Source organism: Penicillium canescens, assembly GCF_028828765.1.
Source record: "Penicillium canescens strain IBT 15451 chromosome Unknown utg000003l_segment0_segment0, whole genome shotgun sequence".
In the NCBI taxonomy this organism is placed as follows: domain Eukaryota; kingdom Fungi; phylum Ascomycota; class Eurotiomycetes; order Eurotiales; family Aspergillaceae; genus Penicillium; species Penicillium canescens.
In genome coordinates this window covers 14,471-41,037 of record NW_026703965.1, presented here as the reverse complement: position 1 = coordinate 41,037, position 26,567 = coordinate 14,471, and the positions used below count along the sequence as shown (strand labels likewise).

The 26,567-nt window shown below is 48.1% G+C and overlaps 3 protein-coding genes across 3 annotated transcripts; 2 read left to right on the top strand and 1 right to left on the bottom strand.

Moving 5' to 3' along the window:
• Window positions 1-2,410: 2,410 nt before the first annotated feature.
• On the bottom strand, window positions 2,411-3,322 carry N7446_003465 (class I SAM-dependent methyltransferase; the record flags this gene model as incomplete). The annotated part of the gene is made up of 1 exon (XM_058512214.1): window positions 2,411-3,322. The coding sequence occupies one exon, from the start codon at window positions 3,320-3,322 to the stop codon at window positions 2,411-2,413; it is 912 nt and encodes a 303-aa protein (XP_058373543.1).
• A 1,512-nt stretch (window positions 3,323-4,834) lies between these two features.
• On the top strand, window positions 4,835-5,599 carry N7446_003464 (ankyrin repeat domain-containing protein; the record flags this gene model as incomplete). Its single annotated transcript, XM_058512213.1, has 1 exon — window positions 4,835-5,599. One exon carries the CDS (start codon window positions 4,835-4,837, stop codon window positions 5,597-5,599), a length of 765 nt encoding a protein of 254 aa, XP_058373542.1.
• Window positions 5,600-18,439: 12,840 nt separating this feature from the next.
• Window positions 18,440-24,779, top strand: N7446_003463 (uncharacterized protein; the record flags this gene model as incomplete). Its single annotated transcript, XM_058512212.1, has 6 exons — window positions 18,440-18,480; window positions 18,530-18,685; window positions 18,730-19,381; window positions 19,795-20,658; window positions 21,073-24,698; window positions 24,764-24,779. The coding sequence occupies 6 exons, from the start codon at window positions 18,440-18,442 to the stop codon at window positions 24,777-24,779; spliced, it is 5,355 nt and encodes a 1,784-aa protein (XP_058373541.1).
• Window positions 24,780-26,567: the final 1,788 nt, after the last annotated feature.

The following is a 26,567-nucleotide window of genomic DNA, read 5'->3' as shown; positions in this document are numbered from 1 at the left end:
CCGACGAGCAGAAGCTCCGGGCTACCGCATGGTCCTCAAAACCCCTTCGATAATTCGGCGTTTTAAGCTCTGCATAGGCAAGAGATCATGAATCAAGATTCAATGTGCCTTAAGTGCAAAGATATAAGGCAAAATGCCTCAAAAACCAGCTGTGGCCAATGGAGTAATGCAGCAAATAATCATATGATCGGAAAAGGAACAAGGTGCAGGCTTGGAATCAGAGAGCATTAAACATTGATTTTTGATGGCATCGCAGGTGCATAGTAGTAAGGGGCTCGGGAGCCCCCATGGGTAGGTCCGCTATTCGTCTAGCGTTAGCTCCCGCTTAGCACACAACACAATAATGTTTTCACTAGATACCGGTTTTCAGCAGTAATATTTGAAACCAGTTTTACCTCCATTCTCTCTAACACTGTTTCCTAGTGCCCCACCTAACATCAGCAGAGTATAATAGAATTCGAAAACAGTTTACCCCTCGGGCACACGCACTTTGTTTCCCGGCTCGTACCCGAAAAGAGCGCAGTCTTTTCAGAAAAGTATAGTAGATTTCGAAAAAAGTTTACCTGGGCACTCACTCTTTGTTTCTCGGCCTGTACCCGAAACCACCCTAATACGTAATTGGCTAAGACGTAATTAATCATTTCCTAAAGATAGATCTTTTTATTTCAAGACAATTGAATTACGTACAATACTGTATATTACACGAAACTTCGCCAAAGATGCAACACCCAAGGAAGCTTATTTACGAGCTGAGAGGGGAACTTATTCAAGGTCCAACTCATGCTCTGATCCCACTTCTTCACTCTCCTTCATGTTTGATTATCAGACAAGCCTAGGAAACACAAAACTCCATTGGTTGCTAAGGAGGAGCCTTTCTGGCTGCGACAAAGAGACGCCCAAACTACAAGAACTCACCGTTTCTACTTCTGTGGGAAGTTTGACCAACTATCCCGTATCGGTCGGATACTGTATCGACATTGTCTAAGCAGAATTGAAGATGGGCATCGATACTGCAATTAAGTAAGTAGCTGAGCTTCTTCTGATGGTGGTTCTCTGTCACGGTGGTTGCTGATCGGTCTAAGATGCGTTATTTTGGGCGACCATGGGACAGGCAAGACCTCTCTACTCATTTCCTATACAACGAAGAAATTTCCGTCAATGGATGTTCCAGTCCTCCTCGATCCCTGCGACGTTATTATAATGTAGGTTCGGTCTACCATTCCAATCAAGAAATAAGCATGGACTTTCGCTTTGTCCATTGAGCTATACAATTTTAGTGGTGAATGTACGTGCTAATCTCATTACAGGACTGTGGGCAAAGAGCGCATGCTGCGATTATGGGATACCACCGACGAACAAGGCTACACTCGGTTGCGTCCACTCTGGTATCCACAAACCAATGTGTGCCTTGTATGTTTTTCTATCGCGTCACCTGGCTCGTTTGAGCTTGTTCGTGAAAAATGGGTACCGCAAGTCCGCTGCATGTGTCCAGGGGTGCCATGTCTGATCGTTGGCACAAAAACCGACCTACGGGATGATCCGAGTACAAAACGCAAGCTGGCGAAGATGAAGATGCAACCAGTACGGTATAAAGACGGCGTGCGAATGGCAAAAGGCCTAGGGCTCCAGTATGTGGAGTGCTCTGCACTTTCCCAAGACGGGTTGAATGATATATTTGATCAGGTGAATTTACAATCCCTTCAGCTGGATTGTCTCCGCTCTAATAACTCCTATTTAGGCCATCATTGCTGCTCTACAGCCTCCAACGCCAGCGAAAAAACCTCAGTGTAGGATACTATAGCAGCCTACCACGCCATCTTTCGGCACCAATCCCCTCTCATCGGTGTGCATCTTGCGGGGCTGGAGACGTCCCCAGACTGTGGAAAGAACTCCAACACTAACGGCGAATGGAATCGCCATTTTTTTTTGCGAGCTGTCTGCCTAGCTTCGCGAAATGATGGGTAGGCCGTTGCGTGAGTGTGCGCGAGTTTGTCGATTGGGTGCGATTCCCCGTAAATCGAATTGCTCCGGCTTTAGCAAAATAGTACCTTTGATAGCAATTGCACGAATGTGGACTTATATAGACAAAGTGAAAACGAAAACGACGTCTAATCACTCAGCCACAATGAGGCCTGGAGATAAGATTTCTATCGAACACTCATTTCGATATACTCACTGGCAGTCTTAGCCATCCAATCAATCAATAGGTACAGGCATCCTGCGAGGAACGTCTAGCCTGTTCTTGACATTATATACAAAGAAAGCGGTGTTGGAATGATAAGATGAGGAGTCATTCAAGGGGCGCTTGCGTTGTTCAATTGAGTCCCGCTGCATCATACTACAGGATCACTCTCCAACCGGAAGATATTCCGCTAGGTGCGCAATCCAGTCTCACTGGATAAACCAACGCTTACTTGGCTTCCTTATACGCAGTTGCAGTCCAGGATTCGAACAAAACCCCTCCATATTGTTCAACATCTTTTTGGATGGCCTCCTCAACGGCAGCGGGCCATCTCCCTTTCTCATCATCAGTCCAGCCTTTTGTCATAGCATCCCGAAACCCATCCCACAAGATGAACTTTTTCATTTCTTCGATATGCTCGCCTTTCCGTACAGTTCTCTCTTGTCTCACTTCCACTTTTGCCTCGCTGAATCCAGCCTCGACGACAAATTTGAACAGCACAACTTCTCCACTGAAGTCTAGGTTGGAAAAGATTTCAAGAGGCAGATCGGGGCGAACAAGGCTCTGCGCTTGGTGGACAACCGAGCACCATCCAGATCGCTTCCATGCAAGAAGCACTGCGACCCCGCCGGGCTGGAGAGTGCGGTAAATCTCACGGAGGCTTTGAGGCGCATCCGGGAAATGGAACACCGTGAACATGGCAATAGAGTGAGTGAACTTCCCATTAGGAATGCTGCTTAAATCCTGAGAGTCGGCCTTGACAGCCGTGATTCTGGGGCTCCACTGGCTATAGCACTCATTTGCTACGTCTAGCTTGGAAGTGTCGGTAATCAAAATCTCTGGAATTTCATCCAGAAACTTAGGGTCAAGCATGTCGAGAATGACTGAAGTGGCAGCGCCACCACCAGTACCATTGTCGTGAACTACCGAAGACGCGGTAATCTTCGGTGTAAGATGTTTTAACGTTGGGGCAAATAAGGCACGTTCCGCGTCGGCATGGAAAGGAGAATAATAGCGGTCCTTGGCGTTGCGCTTGAACCTGTAGTCCCAATCGTGGTACCTCGAGGCGGACGGCGGTTTTGTCTCCCATTTCCACCAGTTAAGGTTAGTCGATGTCGTCTGATTGACCGATTTTTGCATTATCCTTGAATGTAGCTCCCTGGATGGGCCCTTCCGGGGCTTCAAGGGCTGTAAATGCTAATTGTGGAGACTAAATCACTATACGAAGAAGGCCCTTAAATACCCATGTTTTGAGCCACGTTTCGGCCACGTTACGCTTGCGCCAAATCCTAGACTGACGTCAATCTAGTGACCAAATTCAGTTTTGTGGCATTCGCAAGATGCACTAAGTCGCTGAATTGGTTAGTGAACACGAAGAATGGAGAGTTGAGAAACTCGTCGAACAAGAATGTCTTGACTTGATAGAGAAAAACAGGAGGCTGCGTAGTATTTGTGTTCATAGGCACTAGATAGTTACTTACCTACTTACCTACTTACAACTACCCAACTACTCATGCCCCTAGACAACCCCCTAGAGGGAGCCCTAGACACCTAGGGCTAGCACTTGTTGGGCGTCTCGTGATCAACGTCTTGCAGCTTGTACACTACGCGCTCACAACCAAACATACGCGCAGATTGCGTGAAGGGCTGTAGCAGAACTGACTTTATTGTACTAGGCCAACATGCTGTTTACAGGAACCTTGAGGAGAGGAAGATGTCGGGAAAATGGACACTGGCATTGTATTGACTCGTCAGATACCACTGTGGCTGGCTGAGACCTGCAATTTTACAATTCCCCCTAACCCATGTTCCAGCTACGGGTTCCAAGCGGGCTGGGGTGGAGATCCGGCGATCTGGCTTGATCCTGCCCACTTTCCTACTTTCTTCTGGATCTGAAGAAATTTAATGCGATTCAGATTTCTCCTGACAATACATCACAACTGTAAATAGTTAACAGTTATTTGTTAATGAGTTAGCGATTTACGCAGCAAAGTATTGCATAGACGTGCCTTCTCGAAGGCCTACTCGGTGTTGGGTTGTTGGGGTAGTAGGAGGGGGTGGGCTGGACTGTGGGTTTTCCACGGGTCGATAGCCGAACTCTCGCTTGGTTGCGATATCGGACGAAATAAAGTCAACTCTGGAGCTTTCTGCCAGTTTCAACCGCTTATGAATGCTGAGTAGCCCAATCCCTGATTTCCCTTTTGCCATCTCAATCCAGATTTCTGATGTTGTTGAAATGTTGTGAAAATGTGTCTTCTTCATTTGCCAACGGAAATACTGCTGTCAATAGCAACATTTCTGGAGACAGAAAGAGATATTAACTATTTGGCTCAAACAAATAGTCAGCTCTTTTCTCTCCTCAATCCATACCTCTATCGGTACAATTCTAATAATTGTGGAAGTTCCGCTCTGCTTTGGGCCGCAGAACATGGAAAATTGGCTACAGTTCAAAGAAGCATTCATGGCGGGGCTGACACTAGGGCGATAAGCAGGAACCGTTTCACACCTTTGACCTTGGCTGCAGTGAACGGGCATGAGACAGTGGCAAAGCTGTTACTTGAAATTGGGAATGCAGATATTGAATTGAAGGACTCCTGGGGCCGTACCCCGTTATTCACTGCTGCAGAGAAAGGGCATAGTGCAGTAGTGAAGATGTTGCTTGAGTCTGGGCAGATCGATGTGGACTCAAAATACAAAAGTTGGACACCGTTATCAAGGGCTGCACTAAAAGGACACGAGGAAGTAGTTAAGCTATTACTTGACACCAGGCGAGTGGACGCGGACTCAAGGGACTCCGACGGCCGAACACCGTTATCCAGTGCGGCGCTGTATGGATGTGAGGCAGTCGTGAAAGTGTTGATTGAGGATGGCAGAGTGAATGTGGACACAAAGGACAATCGGGGTCGGACACCATTGTCCTTGGCTGCAAGTGGGTACTCTTGGATTGGAAGTGAGGGACGTGAGGCGGTGGTGAAGTTGTTGCTTGAGACTGGGAAGGTGGATATGGACGCGAAGGACTCCGATGGTTCCACCCCATTGTCTAACGCGGCGTGGAATGGCCATGAGGAGGTGGTGAAGCTGTTACTTGCAACCGGGAGGGTCGACGTGGACTTGATGGACTCCCGCGGCGTCACGCCATTGTCCAAGGCCGCAGGGAAGGGCCATGAGGCGGTGGTGAAGCTGTTAATTGCGACCGGGTTGGCCGATGTGGACTCAAAGGACTCTGATGGTCGGACACCGTTGTCCTTCGCTGCACAGAATGGATACGAAGCGGTGGTGAAGTTGCTACTGGAGACTGGGGAGGTGGATGTGGACACAAAAGACTCTCTTGGTCGAACAGCATTGTCCTGGGCCGCGTTGAATGGCAATGAGGCGGTAGTGAGGCTGCTTGAAAGGTCTATCATTCACAGTCCTTGAATGGCGGCGGAACCCCATCACCTGAAAATCATACCCAGGCCCCTTTATCAGGAGGAGCGGAGAGGACAACTACCTGTTGTCTCGAAAAATTTCTGAGACGACCACCACCGTGATTGCAGTGCGCAAGTGACAGTAATACACGTCCAGGTGGTCTCTCCAAAATTGAGTGATCTTCGTCAGGCGCTGCAGAGGAAGACTGGCGACGCGTTTAGCAGTGTAACGCGTCTACTGGGAGGGCCTAAGGCTGGAAAGAAAGGTAATGCGCGCTTTGCTGGCTAAGACAGTAGAAGCTGTGTGAGCCGTCACAACAGTTTCCAAGTCGCGCGTCGCAAGGGCAGCCGAACAGCAGGGACCGCATGACTGGTTTTGACAAGGCTCTAAGCATTTGAGACGAGATAAGTGACTGACTTTGTATCATATACACGGATAAAGTGTAGCTGTGAGGGGTTTGGTCTCGGTGCCGTATGGATGGTTCGAGCAATTTCTCGGGACAGGTTTTGCAGAAGGATGGCGATGATCTGGAGGGCATGCTTTGGAAGAAGTGTAAAGCAGTTTCGTGTAATGTACGGTACCATACGTAATGCCATGTTCTGGACGTCGTTGGCCTTCGGCGGGCCTGTGAGGTGTGAGCTGGTGTGAAGTTGAAAAGAAGCACCTTAGAACTCAGGAGCTCATCAGTTCTGAAAAGGTTGTCCGCATGTTCTAGCCATACATATGCCAAGGAATATTGGTCAAGCGTCACATTGCCTTGGCTGTGTTACGGACCTACCAGGCACCAATCGATTATGGGGCCGCAACTTACTGATGGGCCACCGAGAGCCAACCGATCTATCTGTTATTAGATCACGTGCAGTACCTTATACTCTAGACACCCCGAGTATTCAAAGAAAAGAGAAACGCAATTATGCTTAGTGAGCGCTTAGTGAGCAAAGGCATGATTGACCCTGAGCGGACCCACCCGGCAGACTTTATCCTATACATATGTGCCTATATGTGACGGATAGGATCTGCGTAACAAAAGAGCCACTTTCGGCCTTCCGTTCGCCGTCTTATTGTATACCTTAATAACCAATGAGACGACCACCACGTGATCATGTAAGTAGTAGAAAGGTCAATAGTCGATGCGTAGATCTTGCTAAGCTAGATCTACTATTCTACTTTCTACTATTCTACTTAGGAAGGACTTAGGATATATAAGGACACTTATTTATGTATCTAGTTTAGTTCTTCGTGTTTAATTATAGGGGATTGATACTACCACCCCCCTTTGGATGCTAACGTATTCGGTAAGCGAGCCGGCCATGTAAGCCAGCCGGCCACCTAGCGCGAAACGCGTCAATTAATTAGACCTTTCTTCTTCAACCACCCACCATGCCACCAATTCGTACTCGATCCTCTCGAAATTTAATCGAGCAAGAAGGCAGGCTCTTATTAGCTATTCAGGCTATTAAGAAACAAGAAATATCTTCTGTTCGTGAAGCAGCGCGCTGTTTTAACGTACCTCGTATAACTCTTCAAGACCGACTACGCGGCCACCAAACACGCACCGAAACTCGCGCTAACAGCCATAAACTAACAGCAATTGAAGAGGAATCGCTTCAAAAATGGATCATCTCTCTTGATGACCGTGGAGTAGCGCCTCGGCCATCTACTATACGAGAAACTACGAATCTTCTTCTCGCGGCGCGGGGAACTATACCAGTTCAAATAGTCGGCGAGAAATAGGTTTATAACTTCGTAAAAAGGCATCCCGACCTTTTAACCCAATTCTCGAGGCAATATAACTATAAGCGCGCAAAATGCGAAGACCCTAAAATCATTCGTGAATGGTTTTCTCTCGTCCAAAAAACGATCCTTTCGTACGGTATCGATTCCGACGATATCTATAACTTTGACGAGACCGGTTTTGCAATAGGCTTAATTGCGACCGCGAAGGTTATTACGAGAAAGGAATACTACGGTCGGCGAGCACTTTTACAGCCCGGAAATCGCGCGTAGGTGACTACAATTAAATGTATAAACGCGTCGGGGTGGGCGCTTCCTCCGTGCGTGATTTTTAAGGGCAAAGTCTTCGTCGAGTCTTGGTTCGACGGCCTTCCGGACGATTGGCGCCTCGAGGTTAGTCCGAACGGGTGGACTTCCGATGAAATTGGACTTCGGTGGCTCGAAAAGCTCTTTATTCCGTCTACTTCTTCGCGTACGAAGGGGAAGTATAGACTTTTAATACTCGACGGCCACGGGAGTCATTTAACCCCGAAATTCGACGAAATTTGCGGAAAAAACGATATCATCCCAATTTGTATGCCTCCGTATTCGTCTCACCTTTTATAGCCTCTCGATATCGGCTGTTTTACGGTGTTAAAACGGTCTTACGGTCGGCTTATCGAATCGAAAACGCGTGCTAGAATCAACTACGTCGATAAATTAGACTTCCTCGAAGAATACCCTCTCGCCCGAATCGAGGCATTTAAACCAGAGACTATTAAGAATAGCTTCGCCGCCGCCGGTTTAGTGCCTTACGACCCCGATCGAGTGATCTCGAAGCTTAATATATGCCTTCGAACCCCGACCCCCCTCTAAGCCGAGGGAGCGAATCGAGCCGTAATTTCACCCTAAAAACACCTTTTACCGAGAAACAACTACGTCGGTAAGCTTCTTTAATTAAAGCTTTACTTCGTACAAGATCGCGAAGTCCACCGAGCCCGTCAGATCGCGCTTTAAATCAGCTTATCAAAGGCTGCTAGCTTGCAATGCATAACGCTATCTTACTAGCGAAGGAAAATAAGGAATTACGGGCCGAAAACGAGAAAAAAAAGAGAAAACGGACTCGGTCTTAGACCTCGAAATGGGGCGGATCCGGATCCAACTTTTGAATCCTGATCCTGATCCGCCGGATTTCCGGATCGAATTCTTTGATCCGGATCCGCACCGCGGTTCTACGCAAGGCGGATTAGGATCAATCCGTTTCGATCCTGATTTGCATAAACTCGCCAAGACTTTCCTGTTTTGGCGGATATAAATGATGACTTATCTAAATAAAATACTGTAATATACACTTGTTCTGGTCAATGCATTCATAACTCCTAAGATTTAGTGATTTTTTGGTTGAAATTTCATGTTTTGAAACCGTATGTAAATCATTTTACCTATGGAATTTGAATAATAGAAGTTGTAACATCATTTCCGACCTTGGTTGTTAGCCAATTATTAAAGTAAAGTTGAGGTGTTGTAATGACATGGGAAATATATATTCTCACCCAAGTATCATGTCACACTTTTTCGGAACTTTCTTGAACTATTTTAAAGCAAAGCCTTCTAAAATCATTATATCCTTATGATTAGTTAGCTGATAAACTAAGGTACTTCATTTCTTCCTTTGTTTTTAATAAGTGATTCCTACCGAAATACCTATCTCTGTAGCCTACATAGCATACTTTGGATTAAAGAGTCAGGCAAATTCAAACATACTAAAAGGTTTTAGGAGGGCGGGGCGGGGCGGATCAGTCAGGATTTTCCCAGGGCGGATCAGGATCAATCCGTTAAGATCCGTTCTATTGTGGGCTCGTTTTGCTCTTAAAGCCAATCATATAGTAGGGCTGTAGGTCGCCTAGCCCATATTAGAATTGATATATCTACAATGTCGTTCAGCTCGCGCTCCTGGTCGCGTCTTTTAATTTCCCTTCTTTCTCGCTTCTTTCCTCCCTGTAAGTCTCCTTCTTTCTCTTTACTAAAGTTAGTAGTGATACTTATTCACTATGTCACAAAGTCAAGCCTCTCAGTTCTCGGATACCTACCCTTCCTCTATCTTTGAGGATAATCCTCTAGATAACCTTTCAGATATTCCTTCTGACGGAGCAATATATTTTACCCCTAGTGCTCTATCTCAGCAGACATCCACCCTTACACCTGACGGCGATTCCGCTCGACCATTAATAGTACCTCCTGTTCCACCGACTCTAGAACGTGTTGGGCCTACGACAAACCAGAAGCACTTTATACTCTGGACTGAGGAGATGAATGATGAATTCTGTGGGTGGTGGTTGATGACAGAGTATGGAAGTCAGATGAAAAGGAATATCTTCGAGAAACGACGCCAAGCGGACTGTTGGAAACACTTCTATCAGGTTGCTATGATTCAAAATGGGTCACCTAAGGTCATGTGCAAAGTATGCAGCCAGGTTATCATCCACCCCGCGGTCGGAAATCGTGGGACATCCTCCCTAAATAAGCATGTCCGGGAGGGTGTTAATTGCCGGAGATCGAAACCCTCACAGGATATTCGAAAGCTTCTTCAATCAGGGGTATGTTAGAACTTATTTTTATTATGCCTACTCCTCCTTGAACCTACAATTAACTTGTTTATCTTAGGTACTTAATGGCCCTCAGCCAGAGAAATTTACCCTCGAGGAGTTTGATGAGTGTGTGATATCTCTAATTACTGAGTTACGACTACCATTTCAGTTTGTTGAACATCCTCGGTTTCATAAACTAGTCAAACTGGCTAGTCTCGCCTCATCTCCGCCTCGGGTTTTGTCTGCATATCTAGTACGACAGAAGATCCAGGCGAAAGTGATAGAACGCCAAAAAGGCCTTCTACAGATGCTTCCGTCAGGTGCGAAGCTTTCTATTGCATTAGACTGCTGGACCTCGCCCTTCCGCCAAGCCTTTATGGCCATTACCGGATATTTTATCGATATAGACTGGCATTACCGTGAGATCTTGCTTGGATTTGAGCCACTTCATGGAAGCCATAAAGGGGCCGACCTTAGTGTTGTCCTCTTGGATCTTTTAAAAAAACATCACATCGAAGATCGGGTTTTAACAATGACCACTGACAATGCATCAAATAACACGACGCTCCATGATAGTATCATGAAAGCTCTTGATTCACTCGTGTTACCAGATGGTACCCCTATTGTTCGAATCCCGTGTATGGCACATGTTATTCAACTCAGTTTAAACGAGCTTCTCGGCAGGATGGAAGCAGCCCCAAAGAATGACCGAGAAGAAATGGAATGGACAGATTCTGAGTCCCGGGGTAAAGCTCATGGAGAGAAGAAAGATATCGTGCTTACCCTTAATAAGGTAAGAAATCCCCCCCCCCCCTCCTTCTTTCTTAGCTAATATTATACTAATATCAACCTAGGTTCGGCGACTAGCAGTCTGGGTTAATAGAAGCCCTCAGCGTAGAGAGCAATTCCTCGAGCTCCAGTCCAAAGAACCAAAGCTTGTTCTGATGCAGGACGTTAAAACCCGGTGGAATTCTACATTTCTGATGCTCCAGCGTGCCAAAAGACTACAGACTATCTGCGACAAGTATTGCTCTGAGTGTGGCCTCTCTGACCTTGTGCTCACTAAGGACGAATGGAAGCAGATTGACTATCTTCTTTCTATCACACAACCCTTCTTCAACTTCACAAGTGTTCTCTCAAAGACTAAGGATGTCACTATCCATATAGTCTTTAGTATCTACAATCAGCTATTCGATCATCTCGAGAGGTCTAGGGACCAGCTTAGACGAAAGAAAGCAAGATGGCAGATAATAATGCGAACCGCTCTCGAATATGCAACACAGAAGCTAAGAGACTATTATGCCGAGACCGACAAGGCCTATGGTGATCTCTATGCGATTGCGACTATCATGGCACCCCAGAACAAGCTTGAATACTTCTCTGGGAAGGACTGGAATGGGCCTTATCGCAAACAATACCGCGAGAGTCTTGAAAAATACCTTGAGCCATACAAGAAGCGTTACTTTGAAACTCGGCCAGCGTTGCATGGAGTTTCTTCTATAGAGCAGTTCTCTATAGTTGATCAGATAGGTGACAGGCAGAAAGCCCAGGGGTGTGAGATCAACCAAGACGATGAGCTTACACAATATCTTGGAAGTAGTAAGTGAATCATTACTAAATACCTTTTATTATCTCTTACTAATCCTTTACTAGGTACTCGCAAGATTAATCCATGTGTCTTTTGGAAGTGTAATCAGTATGAGTTCCCAGTTCTTGCGAGCCTTGCACGCGATGTTCTTTCTATTCCTGCGACTGGTTCTGGTGTTGAACGACTCTTCAATACTGCTCGTGATATCTGTCATTACCGCCGAGGGTCTCTTAAACCGACAACTATCCAGGATCTTATGATGTATTTATGTACATCGAGGTTTGACATTGAAAGTGATCAGCATACTTTGATAGAGGAGTATCTTACAGCACAGGAGATACAAGCAGTGAAGGAGAAAAGGAAGAGCGAAAGGCTAGATGATGATATGTTTGATCTAATCAGTGATACTGAAGAAGATTTCTCAGCTAAGGCTCAACCATCGCAGGGCCCGAGCAGGGTTGCGCTTGGTAAAAGACCTCTTAGAGATATCAGAGATACACCTCTGATTGAACTCGGAGACGAGGATGAAGAAGTCCAAGAGGATGAGATCCCGCTACCTGATAATTCAAATCTGCAGGATGCAAGTGGTACTCAGAGGCGTACATCAGGGCGGGTTCCAAAGCGTTCAAAGCGGGATGATGGTGAATGGGAGTACTTAAAGCCCTAGATTTAATAGAATTAGAGAGTTCCAAATCAATTTCTATTTCATTAGTATACTTTTTTGATTAATCTGTAAGCCAAATACTTAAAAATACAGCCCAAATCTACATAAAATATGCATATCACAGGGTTTCTTATGTTTGTCCTTTTTGTTAATCCGGCGGATCAATCCGCCCCGTACAGGGCGGATCAAAGATTTATAGAACCGCCCCACGGATCGAAGAACTAGATCCGGATCCGCCCCAAAGGCGGATCGGGGCGGATCCGGATACAGATCAGAACGGATCCTTTCGAGGTCTACTCGGTCTACTAGGCAGATATCTCGAGAACAAGGCCTATCAGTTTCAGAGGCTCTCGAGCTTATTCAGGTGGAAGAACCAGTAATTGAAGCGCCAATACCCCGTCAGCCAAGACCGCTTCCGGCACCTTTACAGCCGCGTACGAGGGCCTTACCGAAGTGTGGAGCATGTGGAATTGAGGGTCATAAGAGAAATGCCTGTCCTAATAGACCTCGATTTTAGCTTATTGAATTTAATGGCGTTTTGGTTGAAATAAATGCATTTAAAATTAATAGATCGGGTTGGGTGGCCGGTTGGCTTACATGGCCGGCTCGCTTACCGAATACGTTACCACCCCCCTGCCTGAATTCTTAGGCCAGTATTGACCGCTTTTCTCACCGCTTTCATCCTCGAACTTTTATTTTATTGCTACCACTACCCTGCATGTATTTCACACCTTAGGTACCTCCAATTACTATGTAAACTACTAGTAAAAATAAGTCACTCCTGTTCCACTGTAGTACCCAATAAGGAATTCAAAATAATTGTTGTTTACACCTTCAAACCTCCCATTTTACTACCCATTTCTCTCGCGTTTTTCACCCATTTCTCTCGGATTTCACTCTCCTTTACGATGGCTTCCTCACAGCCTGATTCGCCGTCCGATTCTGAGCCTGAAGCTATTCCCGAGTCCCCGCCGACGATGCCAAGCCACCAAAACGCGATGCCAAGCCTCTATGACGCGCTGCCAAGCCTTTCTAACGCTATTCCCGAGTCCTCGCCGCCGATACCAAGCCTCCATACCTTCCCGCTACCCCCTCTCGATCAGCAGTACGATACGCCAGAGCAAGGAATAGCCGCAATCAATGCTTTTGGCGCCCTAAATGGCTACGCAGTCTCAATCCTCCGCTCAAAACGTACTAAGAAAGGGGTCATGAAGACCGTCCGACTATGTTGTGACCGAGGACGGGCGTATCGAGATCGGTCCGCCGGCAATAAGCGCCAGCGGCAGTCAAATACGCTCGCGATTGAGTGCCCATTCTCGATCTCTCTACGGCTACAAGAGAGCAATACATGGCGTCTTACAGTAGAGAACTCTGCCCACAACCATGAGCCTTCGCCTCTATTTACCCATGTCGCTCAACGGAAGCAGGAGCTATCTACAAAGGTGCCGGTGATTGAAAAGCAGCTCCAACAGGGTCTTTCTACGCGTCATATCCTCACTAGCATTCGAAAGGAGGATGAAGAGTCATGTCTTATAGCCCGAGACATCTACAACCTTCGGAGGAAGCTTCATATTGAGTTCCTTGCCGGACGTACGCCGCTTCAAGCCCTCTTGATAGAGCTTCCGCGCGACGGCGAATGGATCTTTAGGCATGAAGTTGACGATGAGAATCATGTCACAGCCCTCTTTTGTATGCATAAGACGAGTATAGCATTGCTTAAGACAAATTCATGGGTTATTTCAATAGACTGTACATACAAAACTAACCGGTACGGCCTTCCAATGCTCGATATCGTCGGCTTCACTGCTACGGGCTCAACCTTTTACGTCGCCTTCGCCTTTATCAAAGACGAGAAAGATGATAGCTACGAAGTCATTTTAAGCTGTCTAGCAGACGCTTACGAAGCTCTTAGCCTTCAAGCACCCCAGACTATCCTTACCGATAAGGAGCAAGCGCTAATGAATGCTGTGAAGGTCGTCTTCCCTTCTACAAAGCATATGATCTGTCTATGGCATATCAACATGAATATTATGAAGAAAGCTCGCCCGATTCTCGCAGAGCAGCTAGCAAAAGCTCGGCAAGAGACTGAAGCTGCTTCCTCACAGCGTCGGACGAAGGCGGAGAGAGACCGAGAGCTTCGAGAAATAGTCCATGAAGCATGGAAGACGATGCTAAAGCGGTGGATTCGTGTCGTCTACGCTATCACTACGGAAGAGAGACAGGAGAGATGGAGACAGCTTCAAGAATGCTACAAAGAGCCGATTTTTGAGCCTTTACTCGAGTATCTACAGAGTGAATGGCTAGACGAGTGCCCCGAGTATTTCCTTCATGAATACACCTCCGAATACCTTCATCTTAACGAGATTTCGACCTCTCGGACCGAGGGCGCTCACTGGCTGCTTAAGCAGGACCTTCAAGTCTCGACTAATGATCTACTGGTTGTTCTCCGCACCTTTGAGAATGCTGTGAAGCTTCAATTCAAGAAGGTCACCGATACGATCGAGAATGATAAGATCAGGAGGTCTACCGATACTCGCTGGAAGCAGCTATTTAGGCTAGTTGTTGGACGAATTTCGGCCAAGGTGATAGAGCTTACAATAGACGTCTACAACCGCTATCGACCAGCAAGCGATGAGAAGCCGCCGATTCCTCCACTTTGCCGCTGTAATTCGAAGAATACGGCAGGGTTCCCATGCATTCATCTTATAATGCAGTACGAAGAAGAGGAGAAGAGCTTTGAGCCTGAGTTATTTCATCAACACTGGCATTTGTACAGTGTATCTGCACCTCCTATTAACCCGCTACTCCTACTCCAGGATCCGCTCCAAGTGCGCCGGCGAGGACGCCCCCGAGGCGCTAGGAACTTCATCGGCGGCGGCGAAAGCACCCAAGCAAGCACCCAAGACACCTCCACCCAGCGAGACCCCTCCGGCTTTGAGCTCATGCTATCTCAGGAAGGTAGACACGGCCGTGGACGCGGCCGAGGACGTGGCAGAGGACGTGGAGGGACACAACAGGCATCGCAGGGACATAACGGGGTGGGAATAGCTTCATCTACGGCCCAGGAAGCTCAACAAGCTTCTCAGGAAGGTGGACGGGGCCGTGGACGGGCCCGCGGACGGGCCCGCGGACGTGGAGGAAGACAACAAGCCTCGCAGGGTGATACCATGGTGGGAATAGCTTCATCTCTGGCCCAGGAAGCTCAACAAGCTTCTCAGAAAGTTGGCCGTGGCCGTGGAGGGACCCAGCAGGCATCGCTGCCGAGCATGGCTACATCTCAGGGGTCGGGAATAGCTTCATGGGCATCTCAGGACGAAGATTCCTGGTCTGATCGCCTCAGGAAGCGTCGGGGAGCTCCATAAATGGCCAATCCAATGCAAATTACTCAATTTCTTCACTGTTCTCATGCAACTTTTTAAAGAATTCAACGTAAAATGGCGACCGGCCGCTGCATAGGCCAATTCCTTCATTTCTACAGAGTTTTTGAAAACAGCATCTATTTCCTATTTGGGACTAGCGCCGTGCAGTTGGCATGGTGGTGGTAGAGTACGAAAGTGACTTCATTTAATTATGGGGTTGCATAGTAAATGTAAGTACCTCATGCATGGTCGGTGGTGGCAGAAATATGTCCGGCAGAAAAAATACTGGCCTAAGAATTCAGGCAGGGGGGTGGTAGCATCCAAAGGGGGTGGTAGTATCAATCCCCTAATTATATATTGTTACTTATGTCTACTGTTTAGAACCTTTGGTGACTCGTATAACTTAATTATAACTTGACAACACTACGAATAGACCCATACTTCGGTATAGGTTAGTTCGGCGCTCTATCTGGCATCGCTCCTCGATACCCTTAAAAGGACTTAGCCCGTATAAGGCCTGTTAGGCAACGGTACGGTTAAGAGATAGATCGTTAACGTTAGAAGCAGAGAAGCATTTAGGTAAGTATAACCTAGGAAACTTCTAACATAGCGACGACCCGTTAGTCGTGCGTAACATATTGAACACCGTCTCGAATCAAGTTCGAGTCATAAGCAAAGATGTCTTAAGTTAGCAGCAGCAAGAAGCTAGCGACTAAGGTCGTTAAGCCGGAACCGGAAGACGTTAATTCCGACACTAAAAGAGACAATAGTATCAAGGACTTAAGAGAGCAAGTGGTCTTCTTGACCGAATAGCTTAAGGCTAAACTAGAGCACGATAAAAATGTCGACGACTATTTAGCATAGATGCACGCTTAAGTCGCAGCCTCCGCACTATCTAATGCAATCTAAGGGCTTCGATTGCCTAAGGCTAAGTGCTTCGAGGGAAACCGATCTAAGCTTCGAGGATTCCTCACTTAGATAGACATATATATTGATATAAACGCTAACCGGCTTGCTAGTGAAGCTAGTAAGGTGGTCTTTATGTCTACCTACCTACGCGGACAAGCATAGGACTAGTTCGAGCCGTATATTAGGGATTACTATAGCAAACCTCGTGAAGCATGGTTAATAACCACTATCGACATCTTTACCTATTATAGCAACTTCCGCTAGCACCTCGAGAATATATTCGGGGACATCGACGCGGTAAGAACGGCTGAACGAAAATTATAACGAATCCGTTAACACTATAGCGCCTTAGTATACGCCTTAGAATTCCTATAGATTATTTTATATCTAGATCTACCCGACCGAGCGTATATCCCGTACTTTGAAGCCGGACTAAAGTCCGACGTTAAGGACGAACTAGCGAGGATTGACCGACCTAACACCCTAGATTAACTTATCAAGGTCGCTATCAAAATCGATAACCGTAATAGCGAGCGACGATATAAACGTTAGGAAATAGACTAGTAGAAAAAAGGAAAGTCGCACGGGTTCACCCGCTACCAATTAAACCGACGGGACTATCGACGGCCCGCTCGGGACGACGATCTATATAGACTAAAACCTATAGAACTAGACGCCACTCGTAAAGAATAAGACGAGCGGAAGAAAAAGAATCTTTGCTTTAACTACGGGAAACTAGGACACCGCGCGAGAGAATGTAAGTAAAAGAAGTCGTACGACAAACGACCATAGTTACGGGCGACACGCGAAGAACTACGTGCGACCTAGGAATCCTAACGCGACCGGGATTAGAGCGAAAGGCTCCGGGAACGACTCTTAGAAACCTAGGGAGTAGATAAGAAGCTCCTAGGAGAGGAGGTTAGGTTCCCCGAGGTAGACCTTAACACCGTCGAAAGCTAAGGCTAGACATAGTATATGTCTTAGGAGCGAGGCAATACGCTCCTAGGAACGGTCTAGAGCACCTAGGAGTAGGGCATAGGGCTTCTAGGAACACCTAATAAGTTCCTAGGAATCACTTATAACCTAGGATCCGGATCCACACTCCTAGGAAGGGGACACGAGCTCCTAGGAACGGAACACGAGATTCTAGAAACACCTATCGAAAGTCCTAGGAACTATCACTATGACAATAAGAGTGATAAAGAAGCCGACGAGCTTATAGCTAATCTTATAGATAAGATTCGGGCCGACTAGTTAGACTAGCACCTTATCGTAGCGATCGAAGAGGACGGCGACGACCTAATAGAATGCCCTTATAAAAACTCCGATTACGCGTGTAAAGGATATACACGACACCCTATCCCACGGGGGTGGCCCAGTCTACTAGACTGGGAATTATGGTTTCCTCTTAACTACTAGGGTTTATGGGACATAAAAAGTGGGTCCCGTTAGACTGGGAATTAATTTCCTCGTTAGACTGGTGAGGTCTAATGACCTCCGATCGCTCTCAAATTTTGGCAAGTTTTAATAGACAATGTAATTTATCTCCGATTCACTTCGGAGCATGCGTAGCCTCCTAGTTATCGAGAAAATGGCGATTCAATATTAGAGATGTTTTGTTGGGGTACGGCATTTTGTACCTTTACGGCGTACCTTTACTACCAAAGACGCCACCACAGCACTCTATCCCACGGGGGTAGCTACCAGTAGCAGAAAACGGAAGTCGACCAACAACCACATAGCCCTTTTTTAACTCAATAAAGCCCCAATACGGAGCAGTGGGCTTAGTCCACTTTATTTCTTCAATCAGAATTCTTTTAACTTATACGGTCACGGAGTTACAACCCATCGAAGTTGGCCATTTTTGGAGCTTTGAAGGGAAAACGGTTACATAATCGTGCTTCATGTTTTTGTCCTCAAAACTAAACCCTTTTTGATTTATTTCCTCAAAACTAAGCCTATTTGGGACCATAAGCAATATTTATATGAGGGATCATAAACCGCCTCGATAGATCAGAACCGCCCTCCATGCTTATGTCATTGACCCCTTATTTTGGGGCTCGACTCTAGTAAGCTCGATATCTGCTTACCATCGCTCTTACTCTAGTTCTTCTTTAGTATTATGGCGCCCGACTCCCCTCGAGCCCCTACGCGCAAACGAGGGCGGCCTCGGAAGTATGCATCCGCCGAGCAAAGACAAGAGGCTAAGATCATAGCACAGCGAAACCAGCGACAATCTGGTCGTGCTGTGGAGCGTGCGATAGAATTCGACCGGTATTATCCCACTACAATACCAGCATCCGTTTATGTCGATGAAGCTTTGCCAACCTACTTTCCCCCGGCGAACTAACGATTCCTACGGACATTGAGCAGCTCCTACCGCCCCTCAGCCTAGGACTTAGACCACTAGACTTATCTACAGATAACAACCCGCCTACAAGCGATGAGTGGCCGTTAGCTCCGCCCACTGACCTAACTGATGAGCCATTTCGGGCGATATCTCCGGAAACCCAACCAACATGGCCTGATCAGCGTAGCCCCAGGTTAGAAACCACAGAGACTTCGTTGCAGGTGGATCCGCCTCTACAACGTTTGGCATCTGCACAACCGGAAACACTAGAACCTAACGTGGCCAATGTCATGTGCGACTTCGCCCGACTACTTGCTGATCAGCTCCAGCAACACCATGGTTGCTGCTACCAGTGCCATACGCAGCAGGAGAGTGAGCACGAACTCAAGCACGCCGAGCATATCAGCTTAGGAGAATATATAGACCAGGTTCAGGTCGACGGGGGCTTTCCGGATGTTCTCAGCGATACGACCATTGCCAGACGCGAGGACAACCTAGCAGGACAGACTAGTGCAGAACGAAAGCGTGAGATTTATACCGGGATTAGTTCAGTCACGCCTGACGCTCCTCCCGCCCATATTTGCCTCGCTGTGGATCATCAAAGAGAACGCCCGACCGGGGTCACCTTTACCAGTAGCAGAAAACGGAAGTCGACCAACAACCACATAGCCCTTTTTAACTCAATAAAGCCCCAATACGGAGCAGTGGGCTTAGTCCACTTTATTTCTTCAATCAGAATTCTTTTAACTTATACGGTCACGGAGTTACAACCCATCGAAGTTGGCCATTTTTGGAGCTTTGAAGGGAAAACGGTTACATAATCGTGCTTCATGTTTTTGTCCTCAAAACTAAACCCTTTTTGATTTATTTCCTCAAAACTAAGCCTATTTGGGACCATAAGCAATATTTATATGAGGGATCATAAACCGCCTCGATAGATCAGAACCGCCCTCCATGCTTATGTCATTGACCCCTTATTTTGGGGCTCGACTCTAGTAAGCTCGATATCTGCTTACCATCGCTCTTACTCTAGTTCTTCTTTAGTATTATGGCGCCCGACTCCCCTCGAGCCCCTACGCGCAAACGAGGGCGGCCTCGGAAGTATGCATCCGCCGAGCAAAGACAAGAGGCTAAGATCATAGCACAGCGAAACCAGCGACAATCTGGTCGTGCTGTGGAGCGTGCGATAGAATTCGACCGGTATTATCCCACTACAATACCAGCATCCGTTTATGTCGATGAAGCTTTGCCAACCTACTTTCCCCCCGGCGAACTAACGATTCCTACGGACATTGAGCAGCTCCTACCGCCCCTCAGCCTAGGACTTAGACCACTAGACTTATCTACAGATAACAACCCGCCTACAAGCGATGAGTGGCCGTTAGCTCCGCCCACTGACCTAACTGATGAGCCATTTCGGGCGATATCTCCGGAAACCCAACCAACATGGCCTGATCAGCGTAGCCCCAGGTTAGAAACCACAGAGACTTCGTTGCAGGTGGATCCGCCTCTACAACGTTTGGCATCTGCACAACCGGAAACACTAGAACCTAACGTGGCCAATGTCATGTGCGACTTCGCCCGACTACTTGCTGATCAGCTCCAGCAACACCATGGTTGCTGCTACCAGTGCCATACGCAGCAGGAGAGTGAGCACGAACTCAAGCACGCCGAGCATATCAGCTTAGGAGAATATATAGACCAGGTTCAGGTCGACGGGGGCTTTCCGGATGTTCTCAGCGATACGACCATTGCCAGACGCGAGGACAACCTAGCAGGACAGACTAGTGCAGAACGAAAGCGTGAGATTTATACCGGGATTAGTTCAGTCACGCCTGACGCTCCTCCCGCCCATATTTGCCTCGCTGTGGATCATCAAAGAGAACGCCCGACCGGGGTCACCTTTACCAGTAGCAGAAAACGGAAGTCGACCAACAACCACATAGCCCTTTTTTAACTCAATAAAGCCCCAATACGGAGCAGTGGGCTTAGTCCACTTTATTTCTTCAATCAGAATTCTTTTAACTTATACGGTCACGGAGTTACAACCCATCGAAGTTGGCCATTTTTGGAGCTTTGAAGGGAAAACGGTTACATAATCGTGCTTCATGTTTTTGTCCTCAAAACTAAACCCTTTTTGATTTATTTCCTCAAAACTAAGCCTATTTGGGACCATAAGCAATATTTATATGAGGGATCATAAACCGCCTCGATAGATCAGAACCGCCCTCCATGCTTATGTCATTGACCCCTTATTTTGGGGCTCGACTCTAGTAAGCTCGATATCTGCTTACCATCGCTCTTACTCTAGTTCTTCTTTAGTATTATGGCGCCCGACTCCCCTCGAGCCCCTACGCGCAAACGAGGGCGGCCTCGGAAGTATGCATCCGCCGAGCAAAGACAAGAGGCTAAGATCATAGCACAGCGAAACCAGCGACAATCTGGTCGTGCTGTGGAGCGTGCGATAGAATTCGACCGGTATTATCCCACTACAATACCAGCATCCGTTTATGTCGATGAAGCTTTGCCAACCTACTTTCCCCCCGGCGAACTAACGATTCCTACGGACATTGAGCAGCTCCTACCGCCCCTCAGCCTAGGACTTAGACCACTAGACTTATCTACAGATAACAACCCGCCTACAAGCGATGAGTGGCCGTTAGCTCCGCCCACTGACCTAACTGATGAGCCATTTCGGGCGATATCTCCGGAAACCCAACCAACATGGCCTGATCAGCGTAGCCCCAGGTTAGAAACCACAGAGACTTCGTTGCAGGTGGATCCGCCTCTACAACGTTTGGCATCTGCACAACCGGAAACACTAGAACCTAACGTGGCCAATGTCATGTGCGACTTCGCCCGACTACTTGCTGATCAGCTCCAGCAACACCATGGTTGCTGCTACCAGTGCCATACGCAGCAGGAGAGTGAGCACGAACTCAAGCACGCCGAGCATATCAGCTTAGGAGAATATATAGACCAGGTTCAGGTCGACGGGGGCTTTCCGGATGTTCTCAGCGATACGACCATTGCCAGACGCGAGGACAACCTAGCAGGACAGACTAGTGCAGAACGAAAGCGTGAGATTTATACCGGGATTAGTTCAGTCACGCCTGACGCTCCTCCCGCCCATATTTGCCTCGCTGTGGATCATCAAAGAGAACGCCCGACCGGGGTCACCTTTGACATTGATAGTATCGTGGGGTTTGCGGAGAGCCTCGCGGTAGCGAAACTTGGCGTGCGGTGGAACCCAACTCAGATGCCCGTCTCTGATCTTCACTCGAGTCTCCACCTTGATCCCCTTCGTGTACACCATACTGGAAGCAATGGCCGCACCCACCACGTCCAACAACCAGTACATAACATCCCGCATTATACCTTCGGGCGGTTGATTGGATTTGAAGATATTTCTCTCTACTTTCTGTTTCCGCGACTATACCGGGAGGAGCAGCAGTCCAGCCGGCTCCGGGATGATGACTTTCGGGTCTGGATGGATCAAGTCCTCCTGCCTGCGATCTACCAGCACTGCGAGGGATCTCTAGTCCAGCACTATCCTTCTAGCTTTGATCACAGCCGGTTCAATGCCACGGCCCGGGGAGTCGAGATGCGCTCCCGGCGAGTGGATCCGGTAGCTCGAGAGCAGCGTCTATTTTATTTCCTACCACCAGATGCACTCCCGCTTGTATGGGCGAATATCTTAGAGACTGTTCAGCGTGCTGGGTTCCAGCACTTCCTAGACGTGACTATCCTGGTCCAGGGTAAAAACCTAAAGACATTGACCAAAGCAAATACGTGGAACGGTATGATGCAGGAGTTTGCCCAGCATTGGGGTAACACGATCGACGAGTCTTATCTCTCCGATCAATTCTACATCGACATTGGGAAAGAGACCTGTCCTACTGGGCCCTCACGGGTTGGTGGTGTTGGACTTCACGCATCTAGGCTCCATTCGGACGGGGAGCTCCGTGCAAGCCCAGTGGTGCCACAGACCATCCTCTGGCGGCGATGTTGCCTAGAGTCGTATACCGAGTGGATCGGGCAGCAGCATCCTCCTGGATCCTCACGTCCAAAGCAGCAGTTTTATCCCATTAGTCTGCTCCACGATACTGGCAGCCTCACATTAGAAACGCGTCCATCCTCACCGCAGCGGCAGGCCGGTCTCCTCTACACGCAGTTTTATTCCAGTGTTAAGGAGGTCTTTGCGGCAGGGGATGCTTATCCCTTTTCTAATCCGGCCCTAGAAACCTTGGCACTAGATCCTCAGCTTCGTAAGACCTGGCAGTATGTCGGGGGCGGTCTCAGCCATGACCCAATCGCGTTGATCCGGGCATATCTGAACATGAAACAGCGGTGCCACGCTGCCTTGCAAGGATCTTATATGAAAGTATTTGGTCTTCGCGAAGAGCACCGCATCTCCCTCCGTCTGTTCTATATGATCGATCAGGAATTCCGAGAGCGCAACCTTCACCAGGCACAACTTCCAGGGATTTCGTCTGAAGTTGAGCCTTTTTACTCCCTCCTCCCTACCTCCACTCTCCTCTTCTGGTTCCACTGGAATATCAACAAGTTCTGCGTGGGGTTTGAGACTGTCTATAGCATCAATGACCGCCATTTTGTTACGTGGGAACATACTCGGGTGATGATGATGTTTCTGCGCTGCCTGCAATTTTCCTATGCGGGTGGCCTTCTACAGCGGGTGTCCGGCTGCTGGCGGGATGTCTGGTTCCAGCCTGATGCTCGGCGGACGGACGGCCTTCGCCGGTGTGAAGGTCTCGGATTCCAAAGCAGCATGGAGAAATATGGATATGCCTGGTTTCTGGATAAGCTCAACTGGGATACGATGACCTTCCGACAACCGTCCGCGCAATATATGATGTTTAACAGCCCTTCGATGCAGGCGGCGTTCCACGCACGGTACGCGCAGATCCGAGACGTTCGTCTAGACTTCCTACGGGTGCACCAGGCCCACCGCTGGATGGAAGAATTTAGCTCCATTCCTCCTTGCCTCGATCTTCTCGCGGACTTCCTACGACAACTGTCTCTTTGTGTGTTTCGTAAGGACGTGTTTCTACAGGTCAAACGACTGTTACACCCGGACCATGCTTCTCGGGCTCTAGCAGGAGAGGTTCCCCTTAGCTATGACAGCATCAGCGGCGTATTTATCGAGGGCGCCCAACCGTTACAGCTTCTAGATCAGCGTCGGATCGCGGTAAAGAGCGTGGACACTATCTTCGCTTGGCTATGGGAGTGGAAAGATGGCCGTTTTGATCGGAAGGGGTGGAAGGACAAGCCATATCGTATGGTATACCAGCAAAGCTTCGAGGCTCTCCACCAAATTCTGGGCAAGAATAGAGCGCGGGAGTGGAAGAAAGTCTTAAGGACTTCATTCCTCCAAAGCCACTGGTTACTTCCATACCCACATAGCAATGGATTTATGCGCAGGTCTAAGGATACAGGACAGGAGGTATGGTGGTCTAACTTCAATGCCGGATTGTACGAACACTACAGGCAATGGTATGGTGTGTCGCGAGGGGGTGACCCTTTCCCTGCCGAATATATCAAACACCATCCAACGACTGGCTGGGGCCGCTCGTCTGGCGAATCTCAGTACATGGAGAACGCCATGGAACCGGAGATGGATCTGGTTAGGCTGCCTGAAGGGGAATTCTATGAGAAATTGTTACAGATCGCCGATCAGTTTTCCCAGAATCCCGATGCCCCAGCGTGGAAGAGAAAAGCCCCGCAGACTGTCTTTCGCTTTGGTATCAGAATTGGAGATGAGTCGTTGTTGAAAGCCCAGCGCAAGGCTAAAGGCACCGTGGCGCAAGACTTATGCATGCGAATGATCCAAGCCCTGGATGAATATGAGGTCTTGCGACATTCTGGACGGATGCTCCGGCCCCGCAAGAGGCACAGACGACAAGTTCTGTTGGCCGCGTGTGACACCGAAGACGAGATCACATCCGATGAAGAATCAATCGCCAACCGACGCGATCGCTTAGCGGCAAACATCCTTGAGCTTGAACCGAAAATGCGGGTGGCAGTTACCGCGGAGCGAAAACAGTACCGGTGGCCCCTATCCCACGGGGGTGGGTGAACTCTGCCAGAGTTCAGGTTAGGGCTTTGTCTTAACTATGGGACATAAAAAGTGGGCCCCGCCTGAGTTCAGGTTAATTTCCTCGCCAGGGTTCAGAGGTCAAATGAACTCCGATCGTTCTCAAATTTTTATAAGTTATAATAGACTATGTGAAATATCTCCCATTTGCTTCGGAGCATGCACAGCCTACTAGTTATCGAGAAAATGTCGATTAAAAATTAGAGATGTTTTGTTGGGGTGTACCATTACGGTGTACGATTAGCACCTAAGACGCTACCACAGCACTCTAGACGAATAGAACAACCTCGATAATGCTAGTCAATAATGATTAGGAGGGGTAGCCATTAATTTAGGGGGGTTTGAAAGCTTCCTAGCTATTGTCTCACTTTTCTTTTACACTATTTCACCCCAAAGTTAGCATTAGACATTCGTCAAATTTCATGCAATTCACTATTGTACGATATATATCTACACCTTTATTATGCAAACCCAATTTTTTCACCAACCTTCGACAGACCCAGTCTTCGTGTGTAAGACATGCGAGCACGTCGTTAGACCGAGAGAGGTCTTTCGACACTTTCAATCTCCGAACCATCGCTTTCCAATGCCGAAAGCACGCCAAATTGCTAAAGCTGTTCAGACCTCCGAGCGCGCGCAAGAATGCGATGAATGGCAAGCTCCGACCGCGGTAAATGACCCAATTGCTAATTTGCCAGTTTTTTCGGATGGCATTTTATGCGAAAAGGGTCAGTTTTGTCAATTTATCGCTAGGAAAGCTAGCACTATACGTAAGCATTGGCGTGAGCAGCATGGTTGGGTCGCACCGGCTCACTATAGCGGCCGTCGGCGGCAGCAAGGTTTATCGGCGGCCGAGCAGCAAATTCAGCAATTTACCCGCGTCGTAAGATGCCAGCGCGCATTTATCCAGGGGCCAGGATCTCATTATATTCGGGTGCGTACGCTCGGGGCGGAGGCCATTGCCGAGACCGATTCAATGCCCGCGACCGAGGTCGGCGACCGGCTTATTGATGAAATCGAACTAGCTTTCAAAGAGGAAAGTGAGCTACCCCAGCTAATTGAAGCTGGCGAGCGCGATGACGCGAATCCATGGCTCCGTCGTACGCGGTGGGCCGTCTACCTCCGTGGAATCGACCCACAGCACCTTATTGACTGCGTCCAACCACCCGAGGTCGATTCATCCGATCCGACGGAAATGGCGGCAAGCGCTATATGGGATGCAATGGCCGCCGTCGCGAGAATTAGCCAGTTGATTTGTACGAAAACTAGCCATACAATTCGCACCGAGGCCGTACGGACGGAGCGTGACCGACTGCCGCACCAGCCATTACAAGCTTACATGGATGCCGATAATATCGAGAGACATACCATACCGTGGCAGCAAATTTTGATGTTTTTCACTCGTACGCAGGCCTCGCACGAATGGGCCAGTCCAAATTACAAATTCACTAGGCGCCAGCGAGCCGCGTGGAACTCGCTTTGGAAACTGGCTCAGCCGGGCGCATCACCTAGCGTAGGCATTGCTAGGTCAGCTAGCCTGGCCACGGCTAGTTCAACCACGGCTAGTTCAGCCACGGCTAGTTCAGGCGATAATAGCGAGCATTCAGAGAGTGACACCGAGGATCATCCCACGCAGCGAATTGCTAGCGAATCGCTAGCGAATCAGCAAAATAGCACCGATTCTCCGTTCC